This window comes from Punica granatum, chromosome 8 (genome assembly GCF_007655135.1).
Source record: "Punica granatum isolate Tunisia-2019 chromosome 8, ASM765513v2, whole genome shotgun sequence".
NCBI lineage: Eukaryota > Viridiplantae > Streptophyta > Magnoliopsida > Myrtales > Lythraceae > Punica > Punica granatum.
Window position 1 is genome coordinate 2,784,292 of NC_045134.1, and position 18,484 is coordinate 2,802,775.

At 38.0% G+C, this 18,484-nt stretch overlaps 2 protein-coding genes across 14 annotated transcripts; one reads left to right on the forward strand and one right to left on the reverse strand.

Moving 5' to 3' along the window:
• The first annotated feature begins 525 nt into the window (after positions 1–525).
• LOC116187157 (probable inactive serine/threonine-protein kinase bub1) lies at positions 526–3,837 on the forward strand. Its single transcript, XM_031515760.1, has 5 exons — positions 526–724; positions 832–976; positions 1,500–1,657; positions 2,252–2,336; positions 2,427–3,837. Exons 1-5 carry the CDS (start codon positions 591–593, stop codon positions 3,591–3,593), a joined length of 1,689 nt encoding a protein of 562 aa, XP_031371620.1. The 5' UTR covers positions 526–590; the 3' UTR covers positions 3,594–3,837.
• A 1,998-nt stretch (positions 3,838–5,835) lies between these two features.
• Positions 5,836–9,007, reverse strand: LOC116189377 (CDP-diacylglycerol--glycerol-3-phosphate 3-phosphatidyltransferase 1, chloroplastic-like). Of its 13 annotated transcripts, none has more exons than XR_004152388.1 (5): positions 8,344–9,007; positions 7,584–7,681; positions 7,436–7,486; positions 7,190–7,296; positions 5,836–7,108 (listed from the first exon to the last, which is right to left on the reverse strand). XR_004152388.1 is itself a non-coding variant. In XM_031519030.1 (4 exons), exons 1-4 carry the CDS (start codon positions 8,486–8,488, stop codon positions 7,249–7,251), a joined length of 342 nt encoding a protein of 113 aa, XP_031374890.1. In that variant the 5' UTR covers positions 8,489–9,006; the 3' UTR covers positions 5,836–7,248. The 13 variants fall into 13 exon arrangements, 9 of the variants coding, with proteins under 9 accessions (XP_031374890.1, XP_031374891.1, XP_031374892.1 ...); XR_004152389.1 differs by having other exon boundaries at positions 7,190–7,291; positions 8,344–9,006; XR_004152387.1 differs by having other exon boundaries at positions 7,190–7,486; positions 8,344–9,002.
• Positions 9,008–18,484: the final 9,477 nt, after the last annotated feature.

The window sequence follows — 18,484 nt, forward strand, 5'->3', positions numbered from 1 at the left end:
ATAATTACTTAATATTTTCTGCACTAACGTTAAAGTATATCTCTACCAAAGTAATAACTTATTGCTAAATTCGAGAAATAAATATAAGAAAATAAGAAGCAATATTATTCATGTAATCAAAACACATAACACATAAAATGTTTACATACAAAATAGTTTAGTTTGATTTACTCGCACATGTTATTGTGTATTAAAGTTATTACTGTACACAAAATATTTATTTATTTTTTGCTCGATTCTTCTTTATGTTAGAGTTATACATTATGAAAATATTAATTTTGTTAAGGGCAATTTTTATATTTTTATGTTATATATATTATGTCATCACTATAGATATTTTACAATTTTATTTTTCTCTAGGAATTAAAATCTTCAAAATAAATTAACTGAGTATTTTTTTTATAATAACAAAGAAAAAGGTTACATAAAATGGAAATAGATTAATTAAATGGACGAAAATGGAGCGCGTACTGCACGCGCGCATAAAAGCCACGCCCCAAATTCAAATTTATCCGGTACGTTCAATTACCCGGTTCTCCGAACGTCTGCCCCATCAGTCCGCTTCTCTCCGGCGAAGTCACTCACTGACCATGGCGGCAACACCCAACGCCCAAGGCCAATGCCCTCCCGCCGCCGCCGCGGCTCACCGGGACGATCTCTTTTCCTCATTGATCTCCGACATCAAGACCTACTCCGGCAAGGATCTTCTCCTCCCTTGGCTCCGGTACCAAGCTCTCTTGCTCTCTCTGTACCCTCTGAAATCAGTTGTTTTACTGTTGTAACTGCATCCATCAGTTCATTTATTTGTCTTTGGATTGAAATGTGTTGCAGAGGAATCAAGACGATGAAGGAGTGTCTGCCTGCTCATCTTCTGAAGGAGAAGCTCCCACGTTTCCTGCAGAAATGTACCCGGACGTTCGAATCCAATCAGCGCTACAAGAACGACCTCCGATACCTCCGCGTTTGGCTGGAGCTGGTAACTGCATAAAGCTTCACACTCTGTATATTTCAAGTGGTAATTGAACTTTTTTATCTGAAATGAACTTTGCCCTGATCCGTTGGATCTTATTCTCAGAAGCTTCGAGCTTGCATGGATGCCAATTAACAAGCGTTATGAACATGTTGTTGAAAGCATTAACGATAAACAGGAATGTGGGTTGATGTTATTAAATCCAGCATGGTTAACAGTGAGCTTCCATCTTGTATATGTAAAATCATTTTATGGTTCATATCTTAGATATCGAGTAAGCGACGGCTAATGTGCTAAGCTTCAGTTTTTTCGATTACTCATTCGTTGTCTCGCAGTTTCTGATTGATTTCGCTTCTACAGTCTTGGGAAAGATGCAACCAATCAGAGAATTGGATATATGTCAACTCCATAACTTAAAGACTCGAACATCTCAATATAAAATGAGATCTAGAGTTTGGTTCTGTCTGCTACTGATTGATTTTCAGGTATTTTCGGTGATAACTTTTGGTTTTTTTTAAACAATCTGTAGATGGATTATGTGGATGAACCAAAGCTACTTCTGAAAGCAATGGAGACAAACCACATAGGGACCAAGCGATCTCTCTTCTATCAGGCATATGCTCTTTATTATGAGAAGGCTAAGAAGTATGAAGAGGCTGAGAAGATGTATCATATGGGAGTGCAAAAGTGAGTTCTTTCTACTTATCAAGCACATACTGGGTCGGATAAATGCTCGTGTAGCTGTGAGAGAACTATCTGTAGAATTGAGGGTCAGTTAAATGACTTCAATTCAAATCTGCTACTCAGATGTGAGAACAGTTGGGTTTCCGGTTGTATCTCAGATGTACCATGACTCCAATTTGAATTTCCATTGCTTTTAGATAAATGTTTTGCAGTGTCTTACATTATTAGCACCACTCCGCAATTCTCATTTTAATTCTGTGAATGTAGCTTCATCTCAAGAATTGCTTTTCATTTAACGAGGGTCAGAATGTGCTTTTGTATAATATCTTAACCAACAGCTTCTTGTCATCATGTTAGCTGATTTGGCTAGATTTTTTATGTGTCACGATTGGAATATTTGAAGTTTTGGACTCCTTTTATAAAGGGTTGGCTTTAGAAAGACTCATAAATTGACTATCCATGCGACATTAACTGCAGTATAGAGGAATATATAACTGAGAAAGAGATCTTGTTCCTTTACTCGATTGCTAGTCTGGGCACGTGTTTATTGTTGGGGACAAGGAGAATAGCTGAAATAATGAGCTATCAATTGTTTAGCCTTGCAGAACCAATTGATGACTTAAAGAAGTCCTATCAACAGTTCCTTCATCGGATGGAAAGACACAAGGATAAGAAAAGCCAGGTATGGCCATTCTCGGTTTTATTTTTTTGGTTATTTTGTTCATTCGATTTGAGAGTTGAAATCATTATATTATGACCCAACATCTTGCAGCCGCATGAGAGGAAGTTCGGGAAGAAGCCTCTTTCTCGGCTCAATCCCCATCAAAACAAGGAAAACACAAGCAGAGCTGAGATCGAATCTAAAGAGGCACATAGAAAGGATTACCCAAACCAAGTACTGACTGAGAACAAGAAGGCAGAAGCTACGAAGATTCTCAAAGAGAAGCCGAAGAATGTAAAGCCATTGACAGAAGATAATGGAAAATTAGAAGGTGGTGATGATACAGTTGTGGCGACATTTGTGGATACTGCCATAGTAGGAAAACCCCAAGCAGAAGATGCTCGACACCATGGACTAGTGGAACCAACAGTAAACATGAAGGAGGCCATTAACGCCATCAACAGCATGTTCAGTGAGCCCATGGAAATTCTTCCACTGAAAGGAAAGGGAACAAATTGTAACCGACAAAAAGAATATCAGAGTTCTAACAGTGGATCCACAGTGTTCATTGATGAAGATTCAGATGAGAAAGATGAACTTATCCAGCCCCGACAGAGGCCACTCGAAATTTACATGGACAACAAAGAAAATTGGGTGGGCAGAGATGAAGGAGATAGCTTGGAAAATTCTGTCTCCTCTGCCTTTGTGTTTCCTTGGCCGAAGGATCTTCCTCCAGAAGGTTCGGATGAGTTGGGAAATGCGACTTCATCTCGAGGAAAGTTCAGAGAGGACACAGTTGTCTGCAGATTTGTCGGGTCGGCCATCTTGGATGACCCAGTGGCGGAAAATGTTTGTCACCATGGGTTAGTGGATCCGACCATTAATTTAAAGGAGGCAATGCAGGACATAAACAGTATGTTCGGGAAGCCGATAGACTTTGTTCGGACTAAAAGATCGAAAAAGAACGAGAGGCTGCCTCAAGAGAAAGGAGATCGAGGTGGATTCTTGATTCTTCCTGATGATGATAATGATGATGTTGATGATGAACATGAACATGGTCAATCTCAAGTGCTGCCAGATTTGTCAACAAAAGCTCAAAACAAAGGAACTGTTGAGTTGTCGATTCTCCCTGATGATGAGCTGGAACTAACTGGACGGAAGCTTCAGCCTGAATCTTCGGGAAAATCACGAGGATCCGACTTGTTCGAGCCAACTTTATACACAAAAGAGGCCATGGACGATATAAATAAAATGTTTGGAATGCCTTTGGACTTTTAGGGATGTTTGGGGAGTTTCTTGTTTATTTGTATACCATTCCTTTTGTTTAATGTGCAATTGAATTGATTGAGTTGTGCTGCTTGTTTACGGGCTTATGTATCTTTTCAGATGCATAAGCTTGTCAAGGTTACTGCATGAGCTTCTCGAGGAGTTTATGCTCTTCCATCCTCTGTCAGTTTGTAACCTGTTCTAGCATTCAAGTTTCTGCATTTGCTTTTCATTTAATGAAGTGTTTTGTATAAAATCTTCCTTAACCAACAGCTTATTATCTTCATGTTCGCTAATTTAGCGAGATTTTTTATGCGTCAAAATCGGAATATTTGAAAGTTCGGGAGTCTTTTTAGAAAGTAGATATTCATAAATCGACTCTTATCATGAGACATTAGCTGAAGTATAGATGAAGATATATAACTGAGAAAGAGATCATTTGTTCTTTTACACAATTGCTAAGTACCCTGCTCCTCTCTGGACAAGTCATTCACTAACCCTGGCGGCAAGGCAACCCCCCAACTCCCAATGCCTCAGGCCTGCTGCCGCCCCTGCTCACCGGAACAACCTCTTCTCCTCCTCCTTGATTTCTGACGTCAAGACCTACTCCGGCAAGGATCTTCTCCTCCCCTGGCTCCGGTACCAAGCTCTCTTACTCTCTCTGTACCCTCTGAAGTTAGTTGATTTACTGTCAGAACTGCATTTATCAGTTCTCACTGATCTATCTTTGCATTAAAATGTGTTGCAGAGGAATCAGGACGGTGAAAGACTGCCTGCCTGCTCAGCTTATGAGAAGCTCCCCGGGTTCCTGCAGAAATGTACTCAGATGTTGGAATCCGATCGGCGCTACGAGAACGACCTCCAATACCTCTGCGTTCGGCTGCAGCTAGGTGACTGCAAAAAGCTTCACTCTTTTTCCTTTTTTGTTTTTCTCCAGGTGATAACCGAGCTTTCCAATCGAAATGAACTGCGCCCTGATGCCGCTGAATCTTATTCTCCGGAAGCTTCAAGCTTCTAGAACAGCCAATTAGCGAGCTTCAGTGGCATTTGCTGAAAGCATTAACTACAAATGGGAATGTGGGTTGATATAAGTGTCCGGCATGGTTTAGCAGTGAGCTTCCATAACGAATATGTAAAATCATTTGGTTCATTGCTTAGATATCAAATGAGCGAACAGAGGTTAGATGTGCTGAGCTTCAGCTTTTGTTGATCGCTTGTCTGTTGTCTCTCCTCAGCTTCTGATCAATGCCTCTTCTGTAGTCTTTGGAAAGATGCAATAATCAGGGAATTGGATATATGTCAACTCCAATAACTTAAACACTCACACATCGCGATATAAAATGAGATCTTGAGTTTGTTTCTGTCTTCTACTGATTGATTTTCTGGATATTTCAGGTGATAAGCTTTTGGTGTTTCTTTTAAACAATCTGTAGATGGATTATGTAGACGACCCAGGGGTACTTTTGAAAGCAATGGAGACAAACCACATCGGGACCAAGCGGTGTCTCTTCTATCAGGCATATGCTCTTCATTATGAGAAGCCCAAGAAGTATGAAGAGGCTGAGAAGACGTGGTATCGCTCAGGAGTGCAAAAGTGAGTCCTTTCTCTTATTCAGCCCATACTGAGTCAGTTAAATATCTGCATACACTTTGATGCGAGAACCATGACTCCGATTTCCTACTCTCTTGGATAATTGTTCTGCAGTGTCTGACATTATTAGCTCCCAATCTTCAATTTTCAATTTTATTTCTGAGGATGTATCTTCATAACAAGCATTGCTTTCATTCATGCACTGAAGGTCAGAAAGTGCTTTTGTATAAAATCTACCTTTACCAATAACCTATTGTCATCATGTTCACCAATTTGGGTGAGATTCTTTGTCTTTGTGGGAAGATCGGAAATATTTGAAAGTTCGGAGTCTTCTTGTAAAGGATTCACTTTAGTAGATATTTTTATAAATTGACTATCATAATGAATGGGACATTACCTGCAGTATAGATGGAAGATATAACTGAGAAAGAGATCTCCTTTTCCTTTACCTGATTGCTAGTACGGCACGTGCTTATTGTATAGGGAGACATGGAGAAAAATTGAAATAATGAGCTATCAATTGTTTAGCCTTGCGTAACCAATTGAGGACTTAAAGAAGTCCCATGAACAGTTTCTTCATCGAATGGGAAGAAACAAGGACAGGAAAAGCCAGGTATGGGCATTCTTGAAAGGAAGCCATTAATGCCAACAACAGCATGTTCATTGAGCCCATCGAGATTGCTGTTCTATTGAAAGGACTTGGGAGCAAATAGTAACCAACAAAAAGAATATCTGAGTTCTAACAGAGGACTCACAATGTTCATTGACGACGATTCAGATGAGAAAAATGAACCTATCCAGCCCCGATAGAAACCACTCGAAATCTACATTGATGACAGAGAAAATTGGGAGGGCGGGATAAAGGAGATGACACGGAAAATTCTATCTTCTCTGCATTTGTTTTCTCTCGGCCAAGTGATCTTGAGAGTTCTGACGAGTTGAGAAATGTGAATCATCTCAAGGAAACTTCAGAGAGGACACAGCTGTCTGCAAATTTGTCGGGTCGGCGATCTTGGATGACCCAATGGTGGAAAATGTTTGCCACCATGGGTTAGTAGATCCGACCATTGACTTGAAGGAGGCAGTGAAGGATATAAACAGCATATTTCGGAAGCCGATAAAGACTTTTTTCGGACTAAAGGATTGAAGAACAACGAGAGACTGCCTATTCTTGATTCTTCCTGGTGATGATGATGTTGTTGATGATGGAACATGAGTAGTCTGCCTTACGATTCCTCTTAAGAGTAAAGCACTCTTGCATATGCTATATATAGAAGGGTGCTTATGCATAACCTATTCCTGCAGAAGCTTGGCAGCTTGATTTCTATCGTCAATGTTTATCCCAAGGAGCCATAACAGCCAGAAATTTATCGCTCGTAAACAACCCATTTAATGAATTGCCAGAATGAAGAATGTATTGCAGTGCTACGATAAGGAACACCCTTCAAACCTCTTGAACGAATTGTCAGCATCAAGAATGTATTCCTTCAAAGGATGCTCATTTCTTCTGAATTACAGAGAACTTTCTCTTCTTCTGAAACAAAGAGAAAACTACAGCAATGATTGAAATTCCTGACAGCTAGATTTCGATCTTGTATCTTCTTCCCATAGTTGCCTAGCATTGTTCACTTACTTCCCCAACCTGCGCCAAGGATCTTGGCGTGACACACCATCCTAAGGGACCTACCTCCAGAAGAAAGATATTCAAGAACCAGTAACTATACTAATAATTCTCCCTTCGAGTAACTGGAGACTGCACTGTATTTTGCTGCCAAGTCCAGGAAAGCTAAAAGCTAAGCACTGGGCGCATAACACTATTTTAGCAAAATAAACTTTCCATATCTTCCTTATATACACAGCCAAGGACCAGACAGCAAGCCCGACCGAGATATAAAGCGAAGCCTTTCCAGTACCAGTCAGCCCAGGTCCTCCAGTACTGCACAAGCAAATGAGTAAGCATTAGATTTTCAAACCACACAAACCTTCTTACCTGACTACTACAAAGAGGAAGATATACTAGTCGCCAATAAGATGGTTAGTGCAGTCGTCTGGGTGGCTGTCTTCCAATTTCCCAAGTTATTTACAGCAACAGCCCGAAATGATAGCCATTGTTATGACACTGCACTTGAATATACAAAAAATCGCCAATAAGATGGTTAGTGCAGAAGTCAGTCGGGTCGTCTAGCATAGGCTGTTCGCCTAAATCAGTCAACCGGCTCCGTGAGATAACTCTTGATTTCTTCCAGGGTAAAACTGAGCTTACCTTGTCAGCCACTGGATCTAAGAAAGCACCAAAAGCAGAGCCTAATCGCATCTGAAATGATCCACCAATACCAAAGATTCTGAATTTTGAAGAGAGTAACATAAACTTCGTCTCAACAAATCTAATATATGGAGGAAAGGAGCTGTACCTTCCGAGCAAGATAGCCATCGAGCCAATCAGTAATTGCTGCAGCAATAAAAATGCTAGTCATAGCAGTAGTAATCCACCAACTATCCATATAAAAAGCTGGTGAAAGAAGAAACCATGTCAAGCCATCATCAAGATTGAGCCTCCACATATGCCTCATAAACAATTCAACTATAAGAACACTGTGGACTTAAGTAACCCCATCCACACGCCTCGGAGATTGCAATTCGAATACGACAAGGACAAGTATATACACAACTAAAACAGGCCAACATCCTATCTAGCCATAAAATGAAGGTATGGTGTTAAAAGCACAATGCCTCACCAGTTAAAGAAAGGGGCGGCAAAAGGTAACAAATAGGATTTGAAAAGAAAACCAATTCGATGCCATCTACTTTCACTACCCAGCTGAGGAAAATGAAAGTCGAAATCGCCATTGACAGTAGAACTAGTATCTACCCAATGCCATGCATCAGCAACGGAAGTAAGGGAAATACAGAACTTGAATCATTCAAGCATTACCACAGGGCCCCAAGATTTCTCCTTAGGTTCTTGCATAATAATCATACATTTCCACTCAAATTCTGTTGATTTTTCTAAAAAATTCCCCTCCAATCTCATATCCGAAATGGAAATCCAAGCTCCATCTATCCAAAGCAGACAGACCAGCTAAATGCTATGCCTCAGTGGCGATATACGCATGAAACACCAGATGAAAAAATGAAGAAATGTGCAAACTTTTATGTGGAAGAGACACGTACTGCTGATGAAGAGCGGCACAGCAGCAACACGACCGAGCGTCAAGATCGTGGGCAATGTGAGCACTTTGATCGAATTCTGGTCGGCATCCCGCAATCGACAGCGGCGAAGAGGCCCCGCGAGCAGCCTTTCGGCCGTCGCCGTCATAGTGATCCAAGAGGGGCACGCTCTTCGCGTTCTCCGAGGACGTCATGCTCTTCGCCGCTACAGACTTCCCCCAGTTGTCGGAGCTAATATAGGACAAGCATTTGCTGCTACACTTTGGTTGCCTCAAAATCAGAACGGTCCAGCCGAGAGTTTTGCCGCTGCTATTGGCAGCGTAACAATGGGGTGATACCACCACCCCCGTGGCCGCGGCGCCGGCAGCGGTGGCCCTCTAGCGGCTGCGGAGGGGCGGGGAATTACTGATCTTAGGTCTCGCAAGGATAGGGAAGGGAGTCTTGCGGGCGGAGGTGGAGCCGGAGCTGGAGCTGGAGCGGAGCTATTTATAGGGAATGACGCTGGAGGCGGAGACCGTCAGCTTGAGGCCCGACATTACATTAATGGCTTTTCATCTTGGAGTCGACTTGCAGCAATAGGGGTCGGGATTCGGTTTAATTTGTATCATCATCATTTGTTGGAGTATATACCGCACGGTCCGAATAGCTCAAATCAAACTCGAAGATTCGATTTGATGCCTTCGGTTTGGTTCTCTCTCTTAGCTTCTATATATGTCACATCACATGTGCATGTCTCCCGATCATTGGATGGATTGAGGGGGCTGAAAAGAAATTTATATATAATCTTCCTAATTTTCATGAAATTTTTTATATTTGCTCTATAATTTGAAAAAAACTATCTTATAGTTCGTCACCTTAAGAATCTCACCCCTTAAATCCAAACCCTGAATCCATCCCTGCTTTCGATTAATGTTCATTGAACTCGTTGGGCTTCGGCCCCCTGTCCACCCGAAAAAACAGTAAAGGAAGTTCATCAGGGCTGGTAGAAGTAGAAATGCACGGGTTTTGCAACGTAGCTAAAAAATCTTCGACCCCGTGAAAAGATCAAAGCCAAATGTATCGTGACAATGGAGAGAGTATTCTACCTTTTCAAAATCCCACTTTACAATTACTATACCGCAACGTGCTAAATTACTAAACTATTTTTAGATTCATTATAACAAACTATGAGCAAGGTTATGAATTGAGATATCTCCACCAACTAGAGCTGTGCACGGGGAATATTTTCGGGGATCCGAACCCATCCCCGAGAACCGAATCCGAAATTTGAAAGAAGAATCGGGTTTTTTCGGATCGGTTCTCGAGTAATCCGAACACAACAAACTTCAAAGAAAACTTGAATATGTAAATATATCATCACACAAACTTAAATAGCATCATCGAGGAGACTAAGGTCGGAGAGGAGTCAGAGACTGAATTGAGGGAGAGGAGAGAGTATTGGTGTGTTTAAGGAGACTCGGGTCTGAGAGTCGTTGCCTTTTTGTTGTAGTGAGAGGGATGCACTTACCTGTATGCCAATTCCGTTCTCTTATACATGCAAATTCTCGATCTCAATTGATACTATTGTCCACTCTGCTGTGACAATATTCCCCATGTGATACAAGCTGCAAGTCCCCCTCAAAGTCGCCATCGAGTCGCAATTAGACAGAGATCAAAATACTCCCTTATCCTCGCCGATCAATCAATCAATTTGAAATGCTTGAATTACAAAAAAGTCAAGATCAATTTACATATATGAAAACGTATCCATCTTTCTTTAGTTGCTTCCTATAATAGCCACAGCTAAATGGACCTATGCTATTCAACTCTTCAACCAAAGAAAAAAAAAAACAATGCTCAAATTCCAATGTCTCTACCTGTGTATAATCTTGATTGGGTTGGACGACTATGCGAACCTGTTCGACTTTATATCATATACCAACACACTACGATCTGCACTGGAAATGAACACTAGCTTGGTCTTAATGTCAAAACAAGTTTGAAGCCACGAGTGGAGGGTGATTTGTAATAATATGCCGCTTTAACAACCCCGAGTGTCTCTCCAGATCCTAATTTGATTTTGTTTGCCAAGATAGAACGTGTTCAGTAGAAAGTTCCACGAGATGGGAAATGACAGTCCCATGGTCCTTGATCAAACCATAAAAGCCTTGTACTCCTGCTCCTATCTTGAACCAACAACCAAATCAGTATACCAAATTTTCTAATAGCAATTGGAGCCCGTCACACTTTCAGCTCTTTCCATGATCTATTATCTCGCTTCAGCATGTGACATCTTCGATATTGACTATTAAACGTATCAAATCCAATCACCACATAGCCAATACTAGCAATATCATAGAGGATTTTAAACTCTGATAGCCCTATCGTCTTCTTGAGTGGCGCGAGGACGTCTTGTGAACCCGTGAGCGGATTGCATAGTAGGAGCTCCATGCTGAAACTAGTTTCACTAATGAGAACCAACCTATCAAACGAGTCATGGATCTTGAGATTGCGGCTTCGTATATGATGGGCGGAATATGACATACAGTAACTCGAATCGCACTGATGTCATAAGAGTTGAACCTTACGCTGTAGAGGCTCAACTTGTTTTCCCCATCCAAAAATTTCTTAAATATGAGCATGTTGACTCGTGATCGAGGGAGATCATGATAAGACTCAGTGACGTGCTTCTTGCGCATCCAATTACTAATATATGCACCCACACGTTGTATAACGTACTCCGCAAGTACCCTTCATAGAATCTCAGTGCAAACTTCACAGTCGCTCATCACACGCGACCTTCATCGCCTTCAAAGACCCCATGAAGTATGCATATGCTCAAATTGATATTGTATACCTACCCTTTGTGAATTGCTGCTGCAGTGAGTACAAGCTGGCGACCCCCGTTGAACACCGACGCTTGTTTAAAGAGCTGCAATGGTGGGTGATTTTTTTTATTACAACTCATACAAACCATTGGGGGTTTTCTTCGAGATCTTTCAACATTGAAACCTCAGTCCCATTGTTTGAGCGAGAATGTGTCCTATATAAGGCTCTATAAGAAGTGAAATGATGATCCCATGCGAAATTTAGGTCATCAACCGTCATATTTGTGGGTGTGCAAGTTTTAATGTCGAATTCCTACTATGCAATATCAAATGATAAGACCCTTGTGTTTTTGCCTGTATTCTTAATAACCAATACAATACGCCAATGTTTATTCACGCAAGTCAGGGAGCTGAGATAGAAGTGAAGTGTATAGTCGATGGAATGTGACATACTTGAACTCAAAATGTCATTGCTATCATGAAAATCAAATGTCATATTATAGAGGTTGAACCCATTTGCCTTCCGTGAATACTTCTTCAGCACAAACTCGTTCTTTTGGAATTGTGACTGTTGGAAATTATGGTTCTTGTTATCTTTGCATCTGGGATTCAAGCATCTTACCATATGTTTAAACTTCTTCCGTTGCCATGTAGCTCTTTTCCTCATTATATTATTCCCCTTCACACATGCTGGTCCTACACCAAGAAGCTCAAATACCTTTCTCAGTATGCATGACATCCTTTGGTGGGAAACACAATCCTCTAAGCTCCCTAACCCGAAAATGCATCGTCTATTTTTTCGATGAATGAAGTGCATCAGCATTTTGATGTAGTCTTCACACCATCTTGTGGTCCGCAAGGTCATGTTATCATATTATGCGTGGAACCTTCTGCTACTCCAAGCAAATCAAACTACTAACATGAGGAACATAACGCTCTGGAAACACTTTTGCCTCCATTTCTGTCAAAGAACTTATCAAGTATGGAATTTCCCGTGTTGAGATCGAAGACTTGTACCCGGTGATCTCCTCCATGAATCCATGCAAGCTTGGTACCCCTCTCGAAGACTTATGTGGGTGTGAAGCCCCGTAGTGAGCCGTGAATCATCAATACCTTCATAACCCAACGTGGAGTCTCTTCAAAATTGATCAACTCCTACACCTCGGTCTCGTTCTCTAAGTGAGGACGGGTCCTATGAAAAGTTCCATGTAAGGTGAAGTATTCATCACACGGGAAATTATGGTCAACAATCGGTGGCATAGCGCGGGCTCGCAAATCTTGATGTTGAATTCTTCATTTTCAACATCAAAGTATAATACCTTTGTGCTGCCCGTCTCATGCTCCGCTAGCAACCAGTACAGTAAACCTCTTCTCCTTGATGCAATTGCATCCTTTACCACGCATAGTAGAGCCAATTTTGCAAGGCTTCAATAACCAGCATATTAAATCCGAACTACCCTAAGTATCAAATCTAATCACTCTATAACCATTGTTGGAATGAATGATTTTGAATTCCCTTGACCCTATAACTCCTTGGAGCGGTGGGTGGTAATATTTAGTGCCAGTGATAAGATTGCACAATAGAAGATTTTTGCTAAAACTATGTTTACTAATCAAGACGAATCCATCACGTGAATCAAGGATCCAGACACCGGTCAATCAATCAATTTGAGATGCTTGAATTACAACAAAGTCAAGATTAATTTACATATATATAAAAGTATCCATCTTTCATTAGTTGCTTGCTATAATGATCTCATGCGAAATTTATGTCATCAACCGTCATATTTGTGAGCGTGCAAGTTTTAATGTCAAATTCCTCATATGCATTTTCAAACGAAAAGACCCTTTGTGTTTTTGCCTGTATCCTCAACAATCAATACAATACGCCATTGTTCATTCACGCGAGTCAAGGAGCTGAGATAGATGTGAAGTATACAATCTATGGAATGCGACATACTTGAACTCAAAATGTCATCGCTATCATGAAAATCAAATGTCATATTATAGAGGTTGAACTCATTTGCCTTCCGTGAATACTTCTTTAGCACAAACTCGTTCCTTTGGAATTGTTACTGTTAGAGATTATGGTTCTCGTTATCTTTGCATCTGGGATTCAAGCATCTTTACCATATGTTTAAACTTCTTCAGTTGCCATGTAGCTCTTTTCCTCATTATACTCTTCCTCTTCACACATGATGGTCCTACACAAAGAAGCCCAAACACCTTCCTCAGTATGCAGGACATCCGTTTGTGGGAAATACAATCCTCTAAGCTCTTAAACTCGAAAATGCATCGTCTATTTTTTCGATGAATGAAATGCATCATGCATCAACATTTTGATGTAGTCTCCACGCCATCTTGTGGTCAGCAAGGTCGTGTTATCATATTATGCATGGATTCTACTGCTACTTTAAGCAAATCAAACTACTAATATGAGGAATATAATGCTATGAAAACACTTTCCTCCATTTCTATCAAAGAACTTATCAAGTATGGAATTGCCAGTGTTGAGATCGAAGACTTGTACCCGATGATCTCCTCCATGTATCCATGCGAGCTTGGTACCCCTCTCGAAGACTTATGCAGGCGTGAAGCCTCGTAGTGAGCCGTGAATCATCAATACCTTCATAACCCAACGTGGAGTCTCTTCAAAATTGATCAACTCCTACACCTCGGTCTCGTTCTCTAAGTGAGGACGGGTCCTGTGGAAAGCTCCATGTGAGGTGAAGTATTCATCCCATGGGAAATTATGGTCAACAATCGGTGGCATAGTCGCGGGCTTGAAAATCTTGATGTTGAATTCTTCAATCTCAACATCAAAGTATAATACATTTATGCTGCTCGTCTCCTGCTTCGCTAGCAGTCAATACAGTAAACCTCTGCTCCTTGATGCAATTGCATCCTTTGCCACACATGGTAAAGCCAATTTTCTCCATATTCTGTCATTGCAAGGTTTCAACAACCAGCATGTTAAATCCGGACCACCCCAAGTATCAAATCTGATCACTCTATAACCATTGTTGGAATGAATGATCTTGAATTCCCTTGACCTTATAACTCCTTGGAATGGTAGGTGGTAATATTTAGAGCCAGTGATAAGATTGCACAATAGAAGTTTTTTCCTAAAACTATGTTTACTAATCAAGATGAATCCATCACATGAATCATGGATCAAGACACCAGTCAATCAATCAATTTGAGATGCTTGAATTACAACAAATTCAGAATTAATTTACAGATATGAAAACATATACATCTTTCATTAGTGGTTTGCTATATGATCCCTTGCGAAATTTAGGTCATCAACCGTCATATTTGTGGGCGTGCAAGTTTTAATGTCAAATTCCTACTGTGCAATATCAAACAATAAAACCCTTGTGTTTTTGCCTATATTCTCAACAATCCATACAATACACCAATGTTCATTCACGCGAGTCAAGAAGCTGAGATAGATGTGAAGTGTACAGTCGATGGAATGCGACATACTTGAACTCAAAATGTCATCGCTATCATGAAAATCAAATGTCATATTATAGAGGTTGAACTCATTTGCCTTATGTGAATACTTTTTCAGTACAAACTCGTTCCTTTGAAATTGTGACTGTTGGAGATTATGATTCTTGTTATCTTTGCATCTGGGGACTCAAGCATCTTACTATATGTTTAAACTTCTTCCGTTGCCATGGAGCTCTTTTGCTCATTATACTCTTCCCCTTCACACATGCTGGTCCTACACCAAGAAGTCCAAGCACCTTTCTCAGTATGCAGAACATCCTTTTGTGGGAAATACAATCCTCTAAGTCTTTTAACTTGAAATGCATTGTCATTTTTTTCGATGCATGAAATGCATCAGCATTTTCCACGCCATCTTATGGTTAGCAAGGTCATATTACATATTGTTTAAAAAAAATTGACATATTGAGAAAGCCAAGGTAGCTAGAATTGAGGGACATCTAAGCAGCGAGGTTTTGCTTGAAATTTTACGGAGGGTGCTCGCGAAAGCTCTCAAATGGTTTGAGCTTGTGTGCAAGTGTTTCCAATATCTTGTGTGCGAGAAATATTTCATTGAGAGGCATCGTGATATGCATCAATCAAGAGTCAATGGGGTTATCTTCACAAAACACTTGGAAGAGGAAAAGTAACCTACCATCTACTGTATGAAATTTGACTCTCATAATGGCAAAATTCAGGTCCGTGTATACCGTATTCCACCAACTATTCATCGACAAACTATCAAAGGTTTTAAGACACACGACTCATGTGATGGGTTGATCCTCATTAGTAAACATTGTTTGAGCAAGCAACTTTTAATGTGCAATCTTGACACAACTTCAAGAGACTACATTCCACCACTCTAATAAGCTATAGGAGCTAGTGAATATGAGATCATCCACTGGAACAATAGCTATGGAGTAATTGGATTTGACACTTTTAGCGGTCGAAAATGCTTGGTGTTGAAGAGCAATGATAGGAAATGGAGAGAATTAACTCTATCGGGTTACGGGCATGAGCATAAGGGTCTTATCTTTCGATATTGCAAAGGAGGACTTCGAGATTAAGATTTGCCCGTCGATAAGTATGCTCGTTGTTGACTCTAATTTGACGTGGGATCGAGGTTTTCAGAATCACGATCTTACCTAGGATAGAAAAAAAGTCGTGGGATCGAAGATCGTAGGATTGAATTGGGATCCTAAGATCCTAACTGTAATTAAAAATATATATATACAAATAAAATGTATGCTTTCATATCCATCATAACTCTGATTTACCATCATACGACTTATAAAAAATTTCATGTTCATATGATGTTAAGTTCTGAAAAGACCAATCACCAACAATAATTAATTAGAAAAATGCAATGCATCATTCACAAGTTACCAAAAAGCAAAATGAAAATAATTGTCATTAGCATTGACATCGTAGTCATAGTGAAAATCATCGCCATTAACCAAAAAAAAAGAAAGAAAAGCAAATCCCACATCATCGAAGTGAAAATCATCATCATTAACACGAACATCTTCATCATCCTTAGGATCAAAGTCATCTTCTCTGGGGAAATCATGCTTATGAGCTTTTAAATTAATTTTATCTTGCATGGATATGAATTTGTCGTATTAGAGTTTATATAGTATAATACCAACTTTTTCTATATATTAATATAAACTATAAATCAATATTAATAGTTTTTTAATATATAATATTTCATAATAAAGTTTCTTTACAAAATCCGTGCAATGCATGGGGTTCAGTAGCCTGGTATACATATAAGTAAAATTAACTTGGGTACATAATGAATCAGCTTGTGTACATAATAAATGCAATAAAATGCATCTAAATCTCTTACTAACTACAATTAAAAGAAAATAACTTGTGTGCATAATAAATGCAACAATATGTGCCTAAATCTCTTCCTAACTACAATTAAAAGAAAATTAAAAGATATGGAAAATAAGAAAAATATAAAAAAGGAAATAAATAAATTAACCTCATAATTTAATCTTACATTTAGCTATAAGAAAATAAATCAATTAATATGTATAAAGAACCTGTGTATTGTGTTGAATGAAAACTAAATGATCTAAAAAATAAGTATGAGCATAGATATTAGAATAATTTATACGTGAAAATAATTAATTCAACATATATAAATTATCAAAAATTACTAATTATATGTACAAAAATACTAAAACACAGAATTTAACATGTAAAAAATAAGGATCCTAAATCAATAAAATGACTACCTTGTAATAGCTTCTATTATCAAATGCAATATTTTATTGAAAATAATAAATTATCTAACAAACAAGTACAAAAATAGACCTTATAATAAATTTATATTTGAAGATAATTATTTATGTTTATATAGAAATTATCACAAAACACTAATTACATAAATTTAGGAGCATATCAAAATATAAAGTTTAACGTGTGAAATAAAATAATTTGACTAGAACTATTTCAAAAAATGGGTAAAACAACATCTATATATATGTGCAAGATATTTTTAATATATCATCGTATATATCAACTATCAAATAAATAAAACAATTACTTACCTACATACAACATTTCTAAGAAAAACAATATCACATGACTAAGTCTATGAAATTAGGATCACAAAAAAAAGTAAACATTTCATAAATTAAAGTAAGGAGATAATATGACAAAATTTTCAAAAAGAAATTCAAAATCAAGTTTTTATACATGCATTTAATATATGCATTAGAACTACATAATGTTAATGATTTAATAAATATGCAACCCAAATGAGGGAATTAATAGCAAAATTGGCAATAAAGTATTTGAAATTAGTCTAATTGGCATTGTTATTCGAAATTTTTAGATACTATCGAAAATTTTAATTACTCTCTTTAAATTGAAATTTTTTGTCGTTTAAAATAATATGACATAACGTGGAATTTAAAGCTTGAGAAAGAAAAGAGCAAATAAGGAGAGAGTGACACATGGGAAAAAATAGAGATGAGAAAATAATATTAAGTGGACTATGTTTTTCTTAAATTCATATCTTTTATTTTAAATCATATCATATCTACACTAATAATAAATGACACTTTTGACATTTCAACCTCGTACTAAAAATAAGGAGATAGTTACAAAATCGAATTCGCTTAATTAATAGTATAAGATATAGTTATAGTTATTCTGCGAAGTTATGGTGTGTATATTAAAGTATTTAAAATAATGATGTAACAAGATATTAACTTAAAAAAAATGTATGGTTAAATTTTCAGAGTATCTATCGAAAAGTATATTTAACATATAAATCATATATGAATAGGGTCGAAATTGATAAATTTGTACAACTTATATAAACATCCTTTTATTTATTATTTAAAAAAATAAATAAGTTCTTCATTAAGTACAATCTATATATATATAGTTGAATACAATGTAATAAATAATGGCATAATTATAAATTTATATACGATTAGTACTAAATATAATTAAATTAGTAAATAAATATAAATAGTTTTGTAAATAAAATTACTTAATAATTTTAATTTATATGTATAAATATATTTGGACATGAAACATATTATTTTTCAATATAGTCACAAAAATTATGATAATATGTATATACACACACACACATATAAACTTGACTACAATCAAATAGATAGGTTTGAATTGGTAAGTTTGTACATGTAAATGGGGGTTTAATGGTAATTAAATATCCAATTAATTCATATAAACATCATTTTATATACATTATTTAAAATAATAGATATGTTAATCTACAATTACAATGATTTAATACAATTAAAACTAAAAATTATCAAATTAATAAATGCATTAGATTAGCAGTTTATAAA

Coding starts and splice junctions, on each gene's coding strand:
- LOC116187157 (XM_031515760.1), top strand. CDS start 591: ATGGCGGCAACACCCAACGCCCAAGGCCAATGCCCTCCCGCCGCCGCC. Junction 725..831: donor CTTCTCCTCCCTTGGCTCCG/GTACCAAGCTCT, acceptor AATGTGTTGCAG/AGGAATCAAGACGATGAAGG. Junction 1,658..2,251: donor TATCATATGGGAGTGCAAAA/GTGAGTTCTTTC, acceptor TCAATTGTTTAG/CCTTGCAGAACCAATTGATG.
- LOC116189377 (XM_031519024.1), bottom strand. CDS start 8,488: ATGACGGCGACGGCCGAAAGGCTGCTCGCGGGGCCTCTTCGCCGCTGT. Junction 7,682..8,343: donor TGTGCCGCTCTTCATCAGCA/GTACGTGTCTCT, acceptor TTCTTTCACCAG/CTTTTTATATGGATAGTTGG. Junction 7,487..7,583: donor ATGGCTATCTTGCTCGGAAG/GTACAGCTCCTT, acceptor GGATCATTTCAG/ATGCGATTAGGCTCTGCTTT.